The sequence below is a fragment of the Aquarana catesbeiana genome, linkage group LG10 (genome assembly GCF_042186555.1).
Source record: "Aquarana catesbeiana isolate 2022-GZ linkage group LG10, ASM4218655v1, whole genome shotgun sequence".
Lineage (NCBI taxonomy): Eukaryota > Metazoa > Chordata > Amphibia > Anura > Ranidae > Aquarana > Aquarana catesbeiana.
This window is the reverse complement of record NC_133333.1, coordinates 55,651,374-55,670,720: the sequence shown is the minus strand read 5'-3', so window position 1 is coordinate 55,670,720 and position 19,347 is coordinate 55,651,374. Positions and strand designations below refer to the sequence as shown.

Sequence of the window (19,347 nt, the reverse complement as noted above, 5' to 3'; positions counted from 1 at the left end):
CAATGGGAATGAGGATGGGCGTAATGTATACATAGTAGCATCAAATGGAGGCTTCTGTAAAAAGTAACAATAGTAACAATAATATAAAACTCCATGATACCCGGAGTATCCCATATTTATACTGGGGATATATAATTTGAAATATATGGTTAAATATGACAGAGCTCCAGTGACTAAAGGATGTAAAGGCCCAGGTACAGCAAAATAACCTTGTAAAAAGCATAGATATGCGATTCCATAGGGATACCCTCAGTGTAAGGGGCTACGAGCAGAGCATGGAGCCGGCAAAGGATAGGCATACCTGTTTGTAAGTACAAATATGGGATTGGTTCTATTTTCTTATATATGTGCAGCCTTTCCTCTGCCACATGTAAATTATTTTTGGATTATTTTGTAATATCAAACCACGAAATGCATTGAGCTAGTTATAAGCCGTGGTTGTACCTATGTTTCTTATAATTATTAGTACTTTATGTCCTACTTCATTCTTGTGGCTCCAAGACTGAGATGCCATTACCCCAGGGTCTCTCTCTAGATGTTACCTATGCAGATCAGGGTATTGGGAGGCCTCTCTACCTATGTAGTTGCTTTTGTAAATATGTTTACATTATACAGACATGTGTACATATATGTAACTTTATGGGATATATACAAAACACTATCAATTATTGTCTCTTTCATGTAATTATGGTTTATTTGTACCAATAAATATTTATATTTTCATTGATAGATGTTTTTCCTAAGACTGTGTGCTTCATATAAAGTCCCAATTGTCCCCCTATCTCCCCTCCTTCTCGCTCCCTTAATCCCATACTTGTTTACATAGTCAGGTTGAAAAAAGATACAAGTCCATCTAGTTCAACCAATAAAAAACAAAACAAAAAAAAACAAAACACAACAACCATACAAACCCATATATGCAATCCTATACCTACAGTTGATCCAGAGGAAGGCGAAAAACACCAGCAAAGAATGATCCAATTTTCTACAGCAGGGGAAAAACTTCCTTCCTGACCCACCCAAGAGGCAACTGGATATTCCCTAGATCAACTTTACCTATAAATCTTAGTACCCAATTATATTATGTACATTTAGAAAATTAACTAAATCTTGATTGTAATCAATGGCCCACATTTAAGGGAGTATTTTGTAGTATGATGTCCATATAAAAGGTTAGTTCTGAAAGGAAAGTAAAGGTCTTCTGACAAATCTGTTGGGGTGTACTCATTTATGCTGAGCACTGTGTATATATACAGTATCTCACAAAAGTGAGTACACACCTCACATTTTTGTAAATATTTTATTATATCTTCCCAAAGAAGTTGAGTGCATGTGTTCAATGTCATATCCAGAGGTTGTCTTTTGGAAAGAGACGTATGAGTGCTGCCAGCCTTGCTGCAGAGGTTGAAGGGGTGGGGGGTCAGCCTGTCGGTGCTCAGACCATACGCTGCACACTGCATCAAATTGGTCTCACCCCAGAAGGAAGGCTCTTCTAAAGATGATGCACAAGAAAGCCTGCAAACAATTTGCTGTAGACAAGCAGACTAAGGACATGGATTACTGGAACCATGCCCTGTGGTTTGATGAGACCAAGATAAACTTATTTGGTTCAGATGGTGTCAAGCGTATGTGACAGCAACCAGGTGAGGAGTACAAAGACATGTGTGTCTTGCCTACAATCAAGCATGGTGGTTGGAGTGTCATGGTCTGGGGCTGCATGAGTGCTGCCGGCACTGGGGAGCTACAGTTCATTGAGGGAACCATGAATGCCAACATGTACTGTGACATACTGAAGCAGGCTTTCAGAGACTGGGCCGCAGGGCAGTATTCCAACATGATAACAAACCCAAACACACCTCCAAGACGATCACTGCCTTGCTAAAGAAGCTGAGGGTAAAGGTGATGAACTGGCCAAGTATGTCTCCAGACCTAATTCCTATTGAGTATCTGTGGGGCATCCTTAAACGGAAAGCAGAGGAGTGCAAGGTCTCCAACCTCCACCAGCTCCGGGATGTGTCATGGAGGAGTGGAAGTGGACTCCAGCGGCAACTTGTGAAGCTCTGGTGAACTCCATGCCCATGAGGGTTAAGGCAGTGCTGGAAAATAATGGTGGCCACACAAAATATTGATACTTTGGGCCCAATTTGGACATTTTTACTTAGGGGTGTACTCACTTTTGTTGCCAGCGGTTTAGACATTAATGGCTGTGTGTTGAGTTATTTTGAGGGGACAGCAAATTTATACTGTTATACAAGCTGTAAACTCACTACTTTATATTGTAGCAAAGTGACATTTTTTTCTTCATGTAGTAACATGAAAAGATATAATAAAATATTTACAAAAATGTGAGGGGTGTACTCACTTTTGTGAGATACCGTGAAATATATAAATATAAATATATATACACACACATATATATATATATATATATATATATATATATATATATATATATATATATATATATATATACACACACACACACACACATACACTTATACATATAAACACACACATTGTGAGCCTTATGTATCCCAACCATGTATCTCTTATGCCCCATACACACAGTCGGATTTTCTGATGGAAAATATTCGACGGGAGCCTTTTTCCGACCGTGTGCAGTCTCCATCGGACAGTTTCCATCTGAATTTCCGTCGCACAAAATTTGAGATCTGGTTCTCAAATTTTCCGACAACAAAATCTGTTCGTGTAAATTTCGATCGTGTGTACACAATTCGACGCACAAAGTGCCATGCATGCTCGGAATCAAGCAGAAGAGCAGCACTGGCTATTGAACTTCATTTTTCTTGGCTCGTCGTACGTGTTGTACGTCACCGCGTTCTTGATGTTCAGAATTTCCATCCAACTTTGTGTGACCGTGTGTATGCAAGACAAGTTTGAGCAAACATCCGTCGGAAAAAAAAAACATGGATTTTGTTGTCGGAATGTGCGATCGTGTGTACGCGGCATAATGCTGGCCATACACTGTACGAAAAATCGGCCAAAATTCAGTCATTTAGACAGTTCGCCCGTTTTTCGGCCAGTTAATGGGCACAAAATTGATAATCGTTGGGATGTTTTTGAGCCGAAAAAACGAAGGATAAGTTTGGAAAATTTCTGCCGAACAAACAAACAATAAATTGAAATGTGTTTCCCGTCCAAACTGCTTGCACTATGGATTAATTTATGTCCACTGAACGATTTATCGGTTATTACATGATGGCATGACATGATCGTTTGCTCCCATGGCCTACTGTTCGTTTTTCGAAAATGGGTTCGGCCGATTTTTCGTATAGTGTATGGCCAGCAGAAGTGTTTTGCTGCCCCCTACTGATTCTTCTATAGCCGTCATCCTCTATGTTACATTGAGTTACAATTTCTTTGTTTTAGAACATCCTTTCCATAAACTTGTAGAGATCACTGTAGAAATGGTGCCTACTACAGTGCAGTGTTAATTTTGGCAGCAAATTTCGATTCAGTCTTATGCCCCGTACACACGATCGGACATTGATCGGACATTCCGACAACAAAATCCATGGATTTTTTCCGACGGATGTTGGCTCAAACTTGTTTTGCGTACACACGGTCGTACAAAGTTGTCGGAATTTTCGATCGCCAAGAACGCGGTGACGTACACCACGTACGACGAGACTAGAAAAGGCCAGTTCAGAACCAAGCGCGGCACCCTTTGGACTACTTTTGCTAATCTCGTGTTAGTAAAAGTTTGGTGAGAGACGATTTCAGATCGTTTTCTGCTGTTCAGTTTGTGCTTGTGGGTTTGTATCTGCTCTTCAGTGCGTGTCGCGAGTTACGTGTGACTCTTGTCATTGTGTTCTTGTTCGTTCATTACTGTTTTTCAGGTCGCTCTTCACAGGCCTTGCTGTTCTTCAGTGCGTTCTATTACTTCGTTCTGAGCAGCCGACCGTTTTCTAGCCATGTTGCGTATACGTACTCCTCGTAGAGTTCGTGCTGTGCGGGGGCTCAGTGTTGGGGTCCTTACCTTGACACAAGTTCAGTCCATGAACAGGGTGGAGAGGAGTTCATGGACCAAGAATTGGTTGCTCCAGCGTGACCAATTCTGTCACATGCCATTGCTCCGTGAGATCCGTGAGAATAATCCTGATGATTTCAGGAACATTCTCTGGATGACGGACCCCGTATTTCACCGTTTGTTGGCTTTGCTGACCCCCTATATTAGCAGGCAGGATACCTGCATGAGGCAAGCCAACACTCCTGAGCAGAGGCTAGTCGCCACCCTGCGGTACTTGGCAATGGGGAGAAGCCTGCAGGACCTCAAGTTCTCGACAGGCATCTCCCCCCAGGCTCTGGGGATCATTATTCCAGAGACCTGTTCTGCCATCATCCAGGTCCTGCAGAAGGAGTATATTAAGGTAAGATTTTTATCCTTTAATATCACATTTTATTGTATTTAATGTTTGATAATATATTGTATTTCTTTCCTCATTCTCTAATTACCATGATTGGAATATGCTGTGAATGTCCCCTTTGTTCTCATGCATGCTGGATTTTTATGTAATTTTTTTTTCTCCTTCATACATATTTGCCTTCACTTACCTCCCCAGCATGGTCTCCTGGCCCTATATTCACCTCATGTAGTCACTTAACAATGTATTTTATCAGCTCCATAGTAGTGCTTTACCCCAAACACCCCCTAAAATGTTTTTAAATGTGATTTGTGCTTTAAATTCAGGCAGAGTGCCAGAGGCTTTTTTTGGGGGGTCCTCAAATCATTTGGAACCCTCCCTCCCCCCAACTGCTAAGTCAGCTCATACCAATTCTCTATCTATCCTCAATCATCTATCTGCTGACTTTGCCAAACCCATACGCACTATACCCATCTCTTTAGTGGTCAGATGTATGGATGAATTCCCCAAAGCATGTAGTGCAAGGGTCTGCCTGTATACTTTCAAATGGTACTGTTTAAAGTTTTTGTATCCTATTATCTTGATAGGTAATAGCAGAATTTCCAAATGTGCTCAAATGTGTACAGTGTGTATTTATATCTTTGTATTATGACACTTCTTACCTGTCCAGTGGGCTGCCAATAGTGTAACTAAGGAGGGGCTGGCCAAAGTAACACACATTATTTAGGCATTCATCTCTCAATGAAGTGGAGAGGGTTACCTGTCCCAAAGATCCCCCCCCCCCTAAAATGTTAGAAATGGCCCATGAGAGGGGGGGAGGGGGAATCTGATAGGTGGACCTTATACTTTGGTCTTTAAAACTCCCTCAAATAAATGTTATCTTGATGTTGGCCAAGAATGTTTGTGTCTAATCTGCTTTTCCTGTTTATGTGCAAAATGACAAATTTTTTGTTGTTGTTTGACTCCACAGTTTTCTTCCACGCCACAGGAATGGCAGACTGTGGCCTCCCACTTTGCCCAGCGATGGGACTTTCCTAACTGCGGAGGGGCAATTGATGGGAAACACGTCCACATTGTCCCACCACCCAACTCGGGGTCATACTATTTCAACTATAAGGGGTTCAATAGTATTGTGATGTTGGCGGTGGTGTCGGCTACTTACGAGTTCTTGTATGTGGACGTGAGGTAAGAATGGCCGGATGTCAGATGGTGGAGTCATCGCCCAGACCGAGTTCTACGGACGTCTCCAGAATGGCAGCTTGGACTTGCCACCTCCAGAAGACAATGTGGAAGGACTCCCATTCGTCTTCGTTGCGGATGAAGCGTTTGCGCTGGGGGACCATCTTATGTGGCCATTCCCGATAAGGACCCTCACCCCGGATCAGAGGGTTTTTAATTACCGGCTGGCCAGAGCCAGAAGAGTGGTGGAGAACACGTTTGGAATCATGGCCAGTCGGTTCCGCCTATTTCTTACACCCATACACATGGCGGAGTACAAACTGAATCATATCATCCTGGCGTGCTGTGTTCTACACAACTTTTTATGGCAACATTCTGCCAATTATGTTGGCTCAGTTGGGCCTGAGGCTGGAATTCAAAATGAACCAACCCTGACGGCGCATGAAAGTGGCCATCCTGGCTTGCCCCCCCTGAGTGCCCATGATGTCTGGCTAAGATACCTTGAATACTTTGCGGGTAGGGGGGCTATCAATATGCCAGACAATGTCTGAAACCTTTTTCGAATAAAAAAAAAATTTAACTACTAAAATCTTTGGTGACATTTACTGCTTGTGTTTCTTTTAGCTGACCCTGACAGAAATGTGGTGAGTCCTGAAAATGGCGTGATTGTGTAACATTACAAAGCATTGTTGGGTGTTATTTACTAAAGGCAAAGACACTTTGCACTACAAGTGCACTTCAAACTGCACTTGTAGTGCTAAGTGGATTTTCCCTTAGGAAATAACCCCATTGTCACAGAAAACACCTATTAGAGCACAACAAAAGTTTTGGAGCGTTGAAACAATAATCCACACATTCTTGATTAACAATCTTTTTAATACCAGCACAATCACATGTGCATTTAGAAAAGGTTTTTAAAACAAACCAACATGTTTGTTGTATAATAATTTTTGGGGTCACATTAGAAAAAGTAGAAATGTCCATTTAAGATAAAACAGGCATGTTTAAAACCAACAAGAAAGACACAAATCATGAACTTACAAAGTTCACATTTGGGAGAACTTGAAGGCAATATCAGACATGAGTATTTACAAACTGTGTTTGATATTGCGTTCAGATGGGGTGAAGTCACCCCTAGAAAAGCCAAAATTTGAAGATGCACACCAATTGCCGAATGTCAACATGTGCTAGCTGCCATCACGGGGATCAAGGGATGTGTTTTGTGGGTGCAACCCCTTCCTCACAGCTACTTTATTATTGAGGAAGGGGTTGCACCCCCAAAACACGTCTATTGATCTCCCGTGATGGCAGATAGCACATGTTGACACACTGTGTGCATCTTCAAAATTTGGCTTTTCGCAAATATGTCAAAAAATGGTAAAAATTTTTAGCTCACCAAAAAAAAAAAAGGGATTTTAAGGGGTTTTAAACGCTCCCTAAAACATCAATGATGTTCTTTTTTTTTTTTGAACATCATTGATGCTTTTCTGAATGTTTTCCAAGTCCCTATTACACCCCATTATCTACCCGATCAGGATCTGTGCACTTTCTGAGGTGAAATGCCCTGGATCCACAACATCACGATCACCTAAAAAGATAGAAACAAAAACACACCATGTATTATAAATCTGCCGGCATCCATCTCTTACCTGAGCCTTTGGTTGCAGACACTCACCTGTTGTGGTGACTAGTTCCACCACATCTCCTTCCTCCTCCTGTTGGCTTTGGTGGGTCTCCACTTCTTCATGAGGTGGGGGTCTCGCTTCTCCTCGGATGAGGGGTGTCCTCCGAGTCTTTTATCCCCTATGTAAAAAAAAAAAGTATACTTAGCACACAGATATTTGATGGCAGAAATAGGAATATGAAACATTGCTTGGAAGTGGGGTACAATTGTCTATTTTGGCTGAGTTCCAAGATGTAGAATTTTTAGTGTCCTTTGTCAAACTTCAATACTTTACCTGTTTAGTACAAGCTTCACAAATGTAGACCCCCCTATAGTATACACTGGAGCACCTGTGTGGGACCCCCTAATAAAAAGGGTGTTCTTGTGTCCCACACTAGTGCTCCAGCGTCCAGATGTGAAAACTGCTGAGTGTCCTCTCCTTACACAGAATCTAGTTTGCATTTCATTGTACTTACAAACCCATCTACACAACCAAATTATTTTCTGACAAGTAGGCCCTAAAAAACGTTGGCGAATGCATATGGCCAAAACAATGGTTTTTTCTAGGCCGAACAAACAATGTTTTATACGAACGAATACTGTGTCCATGATCATGAAAGTTGATATTTTAAACTGGACAACAGTTAAGAAAAGCACATGGAGCAGCACGAACGTAATAAACATAAAGAATAAGAACACAGCACAACTACTTACTTTTTTACAGCACTCTCCGGATCCTTCTGTACTGCTCATGCTCCCTTAATTTCAGGTCCGACCACCGCTTCCTGAGCTGATCTTTCGATCGTCGTACCCCGAAATTCCGGTGCAGACTGTTGACTTCTTTCGCCATGATCTTGGCCTTTCTGACATTGAGGTTGGGGTAAGGTCCATACTTACCGTCATAGTCGGCCTTCTTCAGGATGTCAACCATCTCCAACTTCTCCCCAAAGGACATATTTGAGGCCTTAAATTTTCTCCTCTGGGATCGTGAAGTTTCTGGCTCCGGGCTTTCCTCCTCATTGCTGTAATTAGCACGCACCTGCTGTGTCTCCGCCATGTGCTCTTCCTCCACTGCGCCGAACGAGAAGGGGCGGGGAATAGACTAAAAAGAACGTCAGGGGCGGGCAGAGTTTCACGCATGCGCAGTGTATATAAAGCGTAACACGCGTGCGTAGTACGTACGATCTGTGAGCGGAGGAAGGAGTATCGGAGGCGCCGATCGTGATAATGAAGGTAAGATCTAAACTTGGGTCTATACTGCTTCTAGATTGAGGTCTATATTGTAACAAGATTAGGAGAGTTTCGCCTGACATTAGGGTTTGTCTCGTGTTGTGTCTTGCAGGTAAAATGGATGGCTTCAATGACCACAACTTCCTCCCCCTGTTCATAGACAAATACAGGGAGTTGCCCTGTCTGTGGCAGGTGAAACATCCTCATTATAATCATAAACAAAAGAGGCGGACAGCGCTGGAGAAACTGCTGGAGTTGGTGAAGCCGGTGGTTCCCACAGCAACCATCCCCTATTTAAAAAGCAAAAATTGGTGGCCTGGGGAGCACTTATCTTAGGGAGCGCAAGAAAGGCACGGATTCCCAGAGATCAGAAGCTGCAGCAGATGACGTTTATGTCCCCAGGCTGTGGTACTATGAGAGACTGCGATTTCTGTCAGACCAGACTGGAGTCAGGGAATCCCTCTCAACCCTTCCTTCCACTCTTCCTTCCACCCCAGCTGAGGCTTCCGATGTCCAACCTGGGACTTCCAGCCAGGAAGAAGTGGAGGAACCCAGTTGGAGCCAGGTATAGAATTTTTCTACAGATTTCTGGTCAATAAAGAAATTATGTTTAATAGATGTTATTATTGATCACTAATTGGTGATTTAATAAAGTGTTTGCCATATCAATAGACAGTAGTGGGCAAAAATAATTGGGACAAGAATGAAAAATGCTGGGCTCAGAATGATAGTCTGTTATATTTGTTAATATTCAATTTGCAACAATCATGAGGTGAAAATTGTGTGTGATTCATGGCTAAAAAACTAAAACAATGTCCCTTTTTCATACACAGGAAGACCTCAGCCAGGACGAGGCTCTGGAATGTGGCACACAGGAGGAGGCTGTGGAATGTGGCAGCCAGGAGGAGGTGGGGGTTAGTGGCAGCCAGGAGGAGGCGGGGCTAAGTGGCAGCCAGGAGAAGCCTGGGCCCAGTAGGAGCCTGACCGAATCGCAGGTTCCTCCCCTCCGCCTTCCAACCAAAAGACCCAGGAAGGGGAGTCATGTGCAGGATTCAGCACTCAGGCTCATTCAGGAGGCTTCTGCGTCCCTCAGAGCCACTCCCACTCCTGAAGAGGCCTTTGCCTGCATGGCTACCACCAAACTGCAGGGCATGCAGGAGGGCCAACGCCAGCTGTGTGAGGACCTTCTTTATAAAGTCTTAACTAAGGGGATGAGGGGCGAAATCACACCCAATACCCACCTGAGTGAGTTGGAACATCCTCCTCCTCCTCCTGCCACAACTACACCACCACAGCCACAGCATTGAAGGAAGACCAGAGAGTGATGACCTGGGTTCAGTCTGGTCTGGCAAAAGATGCAGGCTCTTGTATGACCACAGCCTGGGGACATAGATGTCATCTGCTGCTTTCAGGATGTCTGGGACTTTTGGACCAGACTGCACTCCCTTACATATGGACTCCTCAGGCCACTAATTTTACTGTAAAATAATTGATGTCTGCCCTGGGGGCCAAAGGCTTCACCAATTTCTGCTGTTTCTCCAGCGCTGCCTCCCTCTTTGTTTGGTTGTGAGCCCTTAATAAAGGTTTTTTTGTTTCAATTATACTCGCCTATGTGTGTTTCCCTTCAAAAAGGACAGTTTGTTTGTGAGGATTCAGGTACATTTCTAAAGTACAATGTGAAATTAAAAAGAGACACCAACACCAAACAACCTCCTTGAGATTAACTAATACAAGATAATAATGGTGTTGTGGTAACCTGACACACAAAACACACACAAAAATATTCTGGATGTTAAATAACTAAAAAAAAAAAAAAAATTACAACAAGATCAGCCTTGAAAAAAATACAAACCAAAAAAAATTAAAAAAAAAAATCACATCAGGCTTGAAAAAAATAAAAAAAACAAAAAAAAAATGATATAGATTTTGGGTCAGATGTGACCAATCTTAATATATTGAGGGAATCACAAAAAAAAATAAAGAAAGAAGTTTGTAAGAACTCTGTGTGAATATCAGCAGCAAAACTACTTCATTCTTCTAGCATTATAAAGAAGAAGAGAGTGCGCTGTATTTTAAATATTGCAGCCTGACAAAAGTGCTCTATCCATTCCGAGCGCTAATTTTACCAGACCGAGCTGTTCCGTCTCGGAATTTCTTCTGAGCATGCGTGGCACTTTGTGCGTCGGAATTGTCCACACACGGTCGGAATTGATGCGATCGGATTTTGTTGTCGGGAAATTTTGTAGCCTGCTCTCAAACTTTGTGTGTTGGAAAATCCGATGGAAAAAGTCCGATGGAGCCCACACACGGTCAGATTGTCCGACAACACGCTCCGATCGCACATTTTCCGTCGGAAAATCCGACCGTGTGTAGTCTTAGGACTAAAATGGCATTTTAGTTTTAGTCCCATTTTAGTCTTCTGCAAGTGTTTTAGTTATAGTCTTTGACTAAAATGCCATTTTAGTTTTAGTCATCGTATTTTAGCCGACTAAAATCTCCAGTACATTTTAGCTGAATAAAATAATTTTAGTCACCTAAAATTGAATGTGCACAGTACACAGCCTCCTACCCTCTGCACAATACACAGCCCCCCCCCACACAGTCCCCCCACAGATGACAGCACCCCCCCCCCCCCCCACAGTACACAGCCCCACACAGTACACAGACCCCCACCCTCTGCACAATACACAGCCTCCCCTGCACTCTCAGGAGACCCCCAGCCTTCTGTGTTACTCTCATTGTAAATCAGCCTCCCAAGCAGCAAACAATTACTTGTAGGAATCTTTGCCACTTTAACCCTTCTCTTCTCTATTCTGCTACTGACCACATATGACATAATCTCTCCTCTGTCCTGACCTGGCCACCTCTGTCTACAACAGTTCACTCTCATCATCACTAGATGCACTTGCTCCTCTAACCAAACTGCCAACACTATAAATCTCAAGAGACATTGCTGTGCTCTTGAACGACTGTGGTGTAAAACCAAATGCCTGCAAGACTTCACCCTATATAAATCTGCCCTTCTAAAATACAATTCCTGCCTTCATGCTGCCAAACAAGCCTACTTTGTCTAGCTTATTAATACGTTGTCATCCAGTCCCCGTCGGCTCTTCTCAACCTTTAACTCTGCTTCGTCCTCCACTCCCTCTACCCACTAACTCACTCACTGCCCAAGAGATTGCCAGTCACTTCAAAGACAAGATTGATGCAATTCGTGAGGACACCTCCACTGTGCGTACATCTTCCCCACCCAACATACCTTGCCTAACAGCACATTCAACACTCTCCTCTTTTGAATTGGCTACTACTGAAGAGGTTACAAAACTTTTCTCAGATGCCCACCTAACCAATTGTCCCTTGGATCCTGTTCCCTCACAACTACTACGGTCACCCTCTTCTTCTATCCTATGCTCCCTCACTCACATATTCAATCTCTCCCTCTCTAGTGGCACCTTCCCCTCCCCTCTAAAACATTCGCAGATCACTCCCATACCTAAAAAGCCCTCACTGGACCCGACCAACCTAAACAACTTAAGACCCATCTCATTGCTCCCATTCACCTCTAATCTTCTAGAATGCTTAGTCTACAACCGTCTTAGCTCCTACCTCAGTGAAAATAACCTTCTTGACCCCTTACAGTCTGGCTTTCGCTCGCAGCACTCCACGGAAACTGCCCTACTAAAACTCACTAAGGATTTACTAACTGCTAAAACAGCCAGTACTCCATACTCCTACTACTTGACCTCTCTGAGGCCTTTGATACTGTTGACCACCCGCTCCTTCTCAATAAACTACATTCCCTTGGCCTTCGAGATTCTGCTCTATCCTGGTTCTCTGCCTATCTATCACAGCGCTCCTTCAGTGTCACCTACAACTCAGTCTCCTCCTCTCCTTTGCCCCCTTCTGTGGGGGTTCCCCAAAGCTCTGTTCCTGAACCCCTTCTCTTTTCTATCTATACCTCCTCCCTTGGTCACTTGATAACCGCCCACGGCTTCCAATACCACTTATACGCCGATGACACCCAAATCTATCTGTCTACTCCTCACCTCACTCCTTCAGTCTCCTCTCGCATTACTAACTTACTAACTGACATATCAGCATGGATGTCGCACCACTTCCTTAAACTAAATCTCTCTAAAACTGAGCTATTAATATTCCCCTGCGCCCGTGCCCCCCTCCATGACTTTTCCATCAAAATCAACAATGCAACTATCATTCCCTCCCCTCACGCCAGGGTACTAGGTGTAATCCTAAACTCTGACTTGTCATTTCAGTCCAATCGTTGTCAAAAGTTTGTAGAATTCACCTCTGTAACAGCTCTAAAATTCTCCCCTTTTTAACAAATGAAACCACCAAGCTCCTCATTCACTCCCTTATTATCTCTTGCCTTGACTATTGCAACTCTCTTCTCATTGACCTGCCTCTCCATAGGCTATCCCCTCTTCAGTCCATCATGAATGCTGCTGCCAGACTTATCCACCTTACCAACCGCTCAATGTCTGCCAACCCTGTCCTCCAATCCCTGCACTGGCTCCCAATCACCCAGCAAATTAAATTCAAAATACTAACCACAACATACAAAGCCATTCACAACTCTGCCCCGAGCTACATCACCAATCTTGTCTCCAAATATCACCCAAATCATCCTCTCCACTCTTCTCAAGACCTCCTACTCTCAAGCTCTCTCGTCTCCTCCTCCCATGCTCGTCTCCAGGATTTCTCCAGAGCCTCTCCCATCCTCTGTTACTCGCTACCTCCACCAGTCCAGCTATCCCCTACTCTTGCTACCTTCAGGCGATCCCTGAAAACTCATCTCTTCAGGAAAACCTATCACGTCTCCAACTAATCTTCTACCACTCCCATTAGCTCATTACCCACAGTTACAACCTTTTGCACCACCTGCCCCACCCTATTAGATTGTAAGCTCTTCTGAGCAGGGCCCTCTTAATCCTCTTGTATTTTATTGTATTATAACTGTATTGTCTCCTTTTTATATTGTAAAGCGCTGCGTAAACTGTTGGTGCTATATAAATCCTGTATAATAATAATAATAATTAAAGTATTTAAATATACCTCAATAGCTTCGTTCTTGCATGGACCTGGTCACATGACTGCTCTCCTCTAACGTTTCATGGATGGTCATGTGACTGCTCTTCTCCTCCAATCTAAAGTAAAACTCAGACGAGGAGGAGGAGCGGGAGGAGGAGAGCGGCCAACAAGAACAAAGCTATTGAGGTGTTTAGAAGCTTCAGCTTACAATGAGAGTGACACAGGAGGAGGAGCGGTGTAGGAGAAGGGACTGTCAGTGATTTTTTCCTAACTTTAGACTTTGCTGGGAGTGCTGTCCAAGGGCCAGGAGAGGCGGGGCAGCCGGTTTGACCACCCCCCCAATGAGTGGCACTTGGGGCGGACCGCCCGATCCCCACCCCCAGTTGGTAAAAAACAAATATCGGCGTATAACACGCTCGCACTGTGTTATACACCGATAAATACAGTAGTTCATGAGGGTAAATGTCCCTCCTTTCCATTAACGTCCCATTTTCGTTCCTTAATAAAAATGGATTTGATTTTTGTCAGTTGACGAAAATGTGCTGTACTTTTAGTTTAGGTCACTGTAAGAAAGCCACTGACAAAAATTATGACAAAAACATTTTCGTTGAGGAAATTAGCACTGCTACAGTGATTTACAGCTTCCACGGGCATCCCATGGGTATGGAACATGCATAGTTACATTGGTCCAAACTGTAGATATGCATCTTCTATGCATACTAATGCTAGACATTCCCCTTGTCCATTAGCAATGACAGATCTCATTGATACCATCTAGAATTTTGGTACACAAAGAAATCTGCTTAGACATTTTAAGGCCAGTAAAGGGGGGATGCCCCCAATTTGGTTTTGGAACTGTGAATAGGCATGAATAGAAACCTTGAAAGCAATCTTCTGAAGGAACTGGTACTACTACTTCTTGTGCCCAAAGCTGGTGCAAAGCCATCATTAAAGGAATACGAAAACCTCTTTTTTTTTTTTCTAAAAACAACAAGCTTGTTACACTTACCTGCTCTATGCAGTGGTTTGACAGAGAGCAGCCTGGATCATCCTCTACGCGGGTCCTATGCAGGCGCTCCTGGCTTCTCCCTCCTGCCAGGCTCCCAACCCATGGCTCTGTGTGTCCATTCACACATGCAGCTATGACTCAGCCCTGTCCCCTCCGTCTCCTTATTGGCTTTTGGCAGCAGCCATTGGCTCTCGCTGCTGTCAATCACAGCCAGTGAGACAATCAGGAGTGCGAGGCCCCCAGAGAGGCAAGGCTCTCGTGGACATCACTGGATTGAGAGGGGGCTCACGGGCTGCTGCTCACAGGTTTTTTTTACCTTCATGCATAAAATTCATAAAGGTAAAAAACCTTGTGCCCTTACAACCACTTTAAATCTATTTTCTTTCCATCTGAAACTTGCAGATTGTAAAGCAAAAAGTGAAGAGGGGACGGAGAAAGAATCTCTATTTTGTAACCCTTTGAATGGACAGACTGGACCCAAAGGTTTGGGACATATCCGATCTAGACTGGCTCATACACTAAAAAATGTTCCCCCCACTAAAATGAGTGGGGGCTCCCCTTCATTAGGCAGGCTTGGTGGACTTGGGAGTCCAGGGCTTGAAACTAAAAGGTGTTAAACCTTGGTTTGGAAGGTTACACCTGAGGAGAGTGAAAAGAACTTTTCTACTAAACAGACCAAGCCTTTAAAGAACAACTCCAGGCAAAAATTGTATTTTCCCATGCAGTGGGGGCACTGTTTGTTTTTGTATAGGGGATGGCAGAGGGAGATATACCCAATCTGTCGATCCTCCCAGTGCAAGAGCAGTCCCCGCCGCCCTTGTGTGCTATGCTCGCTCTTTAAAGAGTGCTACAAATACTTTGTTTAAAACAGTTTAAAATGTTGCTGTTCAAAAACGTTTTCCATCAGTGTCATAGAAAATGCATTTTAAAAGCAAATAAGCTATAATCTTTTTTTTTTTTTTTCTTTTTTAAAGTGTCATAAAAGTCTACTATGACCAGAAACGTTAGAGAATATTATGTGTAAACAAAGCGGAGTAATGCCCCGTACACACGGTTAAATTTTCCAACGGAAAATGTGTGATAGGACCTTGTTTCGGAAATTCCGACCGTGTGTAGGCTCCATCACACATTTTCCATCGGATTTTCCGACACACAAAGTTTGAGAGCAGGATATAAAATTTTCCGATAACAAAATCCGTTGTCGGAAATTCCGATCGTGTGTACACAAATCCGACGCACAAAGTGCCACGCATGCTCAGTATAAATAAAGAGATAAAAGCTATTGGCCACTGCCCCGTTTATAGTCCCGACGTACGTGTTTTACGTCACCGCGTTCAGAACGATCGGATTTTCCGACAACTTTGTGTGACCGTGTGTATGCAAGACAAGTTTGAGCCAACATCCGTCGGAAAAAATCCTAGGAATTGTTGTCGGAATGTCCAAACAAAGTCCGACCGTGTGTACGGGGCATAAGGCTGGCCATACATTATACCATTTTCTGGTAGATTTACCAAAACCATATAATATGAGGTCAAATCTAAACACTTTCAATTGGTATGCAATCAGGTAGGCTCTTGCACTACATAGTTGAAGGTAAATCTAAAGGAAATTGAATAAGCAAATTGTATATAGTATGGCCAGCCTTAGTAGAGCTTAGTACACAGATGGTAGAGCTATGTTTTTCTGATCAGATTGGCAGGTCTCTGAAAAGCATCAGGGCATTAGTAACTATCAAAGGCATCAATTTAATTAAGAAGTAATTATGGAATTGTACTCCAGTTATGGAGTGCGAAATTGTACAAAAGGATTATAATCTTAGGTCGTGCAAAGAAAACCTTCAGATTGTTCTAACAATCACTATGCAAAAAAATTCAGATAGGGTATTCTAAGAAATAGGAGTCAAAAGTCAATGAGCTGAAAAGAACAGACAGTAGGGGGGAGATTTACTAAAACTGGTGCAGCTGCGCATAGTAACCAACCAGCTTCTAACTTCAGTTTGTTCAATTAGGCTTTGACAAAAAAAAACTGGAAGCTGATTGGTTTGTATGCAGAACTGAACCAGATTTTGCACTCTCCAGTTTTAGTAAATCAACTCCTATGTTTTTTGTTTTGTTTTTTTTTTAAGGAAGGGCGTCCAAGTGTGCATATAATCTTGTGTTGTCACTAGACAGCGAGAACTGTAGTGTACTAGAATTTCTTTTAAATTTAAATTTTGATCATTTTTTTCCCACAAATAGAGCTTTCTTTTGGTGGTATTTGATCACCTCTGCATTTTTAATTTTTTGCGCTATAAGCAAAAAAAGAGCGACAATTTTGAAAAAAAAAAAAAAAAAACCACAATATTTTTTACTATAATAAATATCCCAATTTTTAAAAAAAGAAAAAATGTTTCCTCAGTTTAGGCCGATATGTATTCTTCAACATATTTTTGGTAAAAAAAAAAAAAAAAAAAAAAAAAATCGCAATAAGTATATTGATTGGTTTGCGCGAAAGTTATAGCGTCTACAAAATAGGGGATAGATTTATGTCATTTTTATTATTACATTTTTTTTTTTACTACTAATGGCAGCGATCTGCAATTTTTATCGTGACTGTGACATTGCGGCGGACATATCAGATACTTTTGACATTATTTTGGGACCACTGACATTTATAAAGCGATCAGTGCTTTAAAAATGCACTGATTACTGTATAAATGTCACTGGCAGGGAAGGGGTTAACACTAGGGGGCAATCAAGGGGTTAAATGTGTGTCCTAAGGAGTGATTCTAACTGTGGGGGGAGGGGACTGATGAGAGGAAGAGACCAATCGGTGTTCCTATATACAAGGAACATATGATCAGTTCTCCTCTCCCCTGACAGGACGTGGATCTGTGTGTTTACACACACAGATCCACGTCCCTGCTCTGTGATGAGCAATCACAGGTGCCCGGTGGACATCACGGCCGCCGGGCACGTGCATCGGGTCCCCAAGTGACGCGTCGTGCGCTCTCCGCAATGCCTGGAAGCCGAGGACGTCATATGACAGCCGCCCGGAGGGACGAAGGGTTCCTGCGGCCGTCATATTACAATACGGCGGTAGGCAAGTGGTAAAAATAAGATGTGGCTTTGTGTTGTAATATATGTAAATTTTATATTTTAACAAAGTCCATACCATATGGTACATAAAGTTCTGTTTATGCATCAATTGTTCTTTTAGTTTTTTTTGTATTACGATATCATGTAAGTGTATTAGAGCTGTGGAATATTAATAAAAAAAACATTCAGTTAGTACTAAAATAAATGGTTTGATAAGCAAAACTCACTTTTCCCATCGTGGTGGTCTGGACGGAAATAACGTGACATGGCAAGAGTATAAAATGAACGGAGAGCTGCCCGTCGCTGTTCCAGTATACATTTCATATCTATAAGACAAATCCAACATATAAATCTAAACATTTTTGAAGCAAGGATCTTGATATGCAGATTGATGTTACACAATAAGACACCAGTCCATCTAGTTCAACTTGAGTGTGTGTATGTCACTACCATTCTTAATATCCCTGTACACTGTGCTTGCTAAGAAACACGTCCAATTTTTTTTTAAATTCGTCTAAACTCCCCACTGACCCCACCAACTGTGGAAGGTTATGCTACATCCTTACTGCTTTAACAGAGCCCTTTACGCAGTTTAAGACTGAACTGGTTCTCATCTTACTTCATTGTGTGGCAGCATGTCTTCTATGATTATAAAAGCTTTTTCCCAATGCTAGAGTCACCATTTAAAATTTTGTATATCACTATCATATTCCCTCTTAAAGTGTCTGTAAAGGCTTCAGTTTTTTTTTTTGTTTTTTTTTTTACCTTCATGTATTCTCTAGATTAGGGTAAAAAAACCAACCTTCCCCCAACCCCCCTAAAAGCTTGAGAATAGCAGTTCTGCTCTCTCTCTATTCACAGGGACCCAAGCAGTAGCGGGAGCCATTGGCTACTGCTGCTGTTAATCAAATACTATGTGCAGAGAGCAGGGCTGAGCAGCACTGTGCGTGTCAATAAACTCACACAGCCAGGCTTGGGATCAAGCTCACAAGATTGCCCCCATAGCAAGCAGCTTGCTATGGGGGTATTAGGAAGGGAGGAAGAGGAGCCGAAAATGCTGGCATGGGACTCCAGAAAGAGGAGGTTTGGGGCCACTCTGAGCAAAAACGCTGCACAAAGTAGGTTAAGTATAAGATGTTTATTATATTCAATAAAAAAATTTAAAAATGAACCTTTACAACTTTAAACTTATTCAACCTGTAGAGGAGGCGTTTAATGTTTGTAGTCGTTCCTTATAACTGAAGTCCTCCGTCCCCATTATTAGCTTTGTTGTCCTTCTCAGCACTCTCTCCAGTTCCAGCAAATCCTTCCCGGGGACTGGTGACCAGAACTGGACGTCATATTCAAGATGTGGCTGGACCAGAGTTTTGTAAAGTGGTAGAACTCTAGTTTTATTTATTGAGTAAATACCCTTTTAATGCGTACTAGTAGTCTGCTGACCTTGCTTGCTGCAGCTTGGAATTGTATGCTGTTACTGGTGTCTGATCTACTTGGACCCCCAGATCCTTTTCTATCCTCAAATGCCCCAGACCCTAGTGAGTAACTTGAATTAATATTTTTAGCTCCCAAATGCATTACTTTACATTTTCTCAGAAGCTAAGTATCAAAAACAACAAACATGTTATACTTACCACTCTGTGTAATGTTTTTGCACAGAGCAGCCCCGATCCTCCTCTTCAGGTCCCCTGCCGGCGCTCTTGGCCTCTCTTCTCCAAGTATCCCCAAAGCAAGCTGCCTACTATGTGGGCACTCGTG

The 19,347-nt window shown here is 42.7% G+C and overlaps 1 protein-coding gene across 4 annotated transcripts in view; it reads right to left on the bottom strand.

Annotated features, from left to right (window-relative positions):
- Positions 1-19,347, bottom strand: part of FUZ (fuzzy planar cell polarity protein) — a 114,913-nt gene that overhangs the window by 15,071 nt on the left and 80,495 nt on the right. For 3 of the 4 annotated variants that reach the window (XM_073602212.1, XM_073602214.1, XM_073602216.1), the window contains one exon: positions 17,820-17,918. In XM_073602212.1, coding sequence (XP_073458313.1) covers positions 17,820-17,918 — 99 coding nt within the window. Of the gene's footprint in view, positions 1-7,236; positions 7,368-17,819; positions 17,919-19,347 lie in introns of those variants that run through there. The other variant, XM_073602213.1, reaches the window with a different exon arrangement.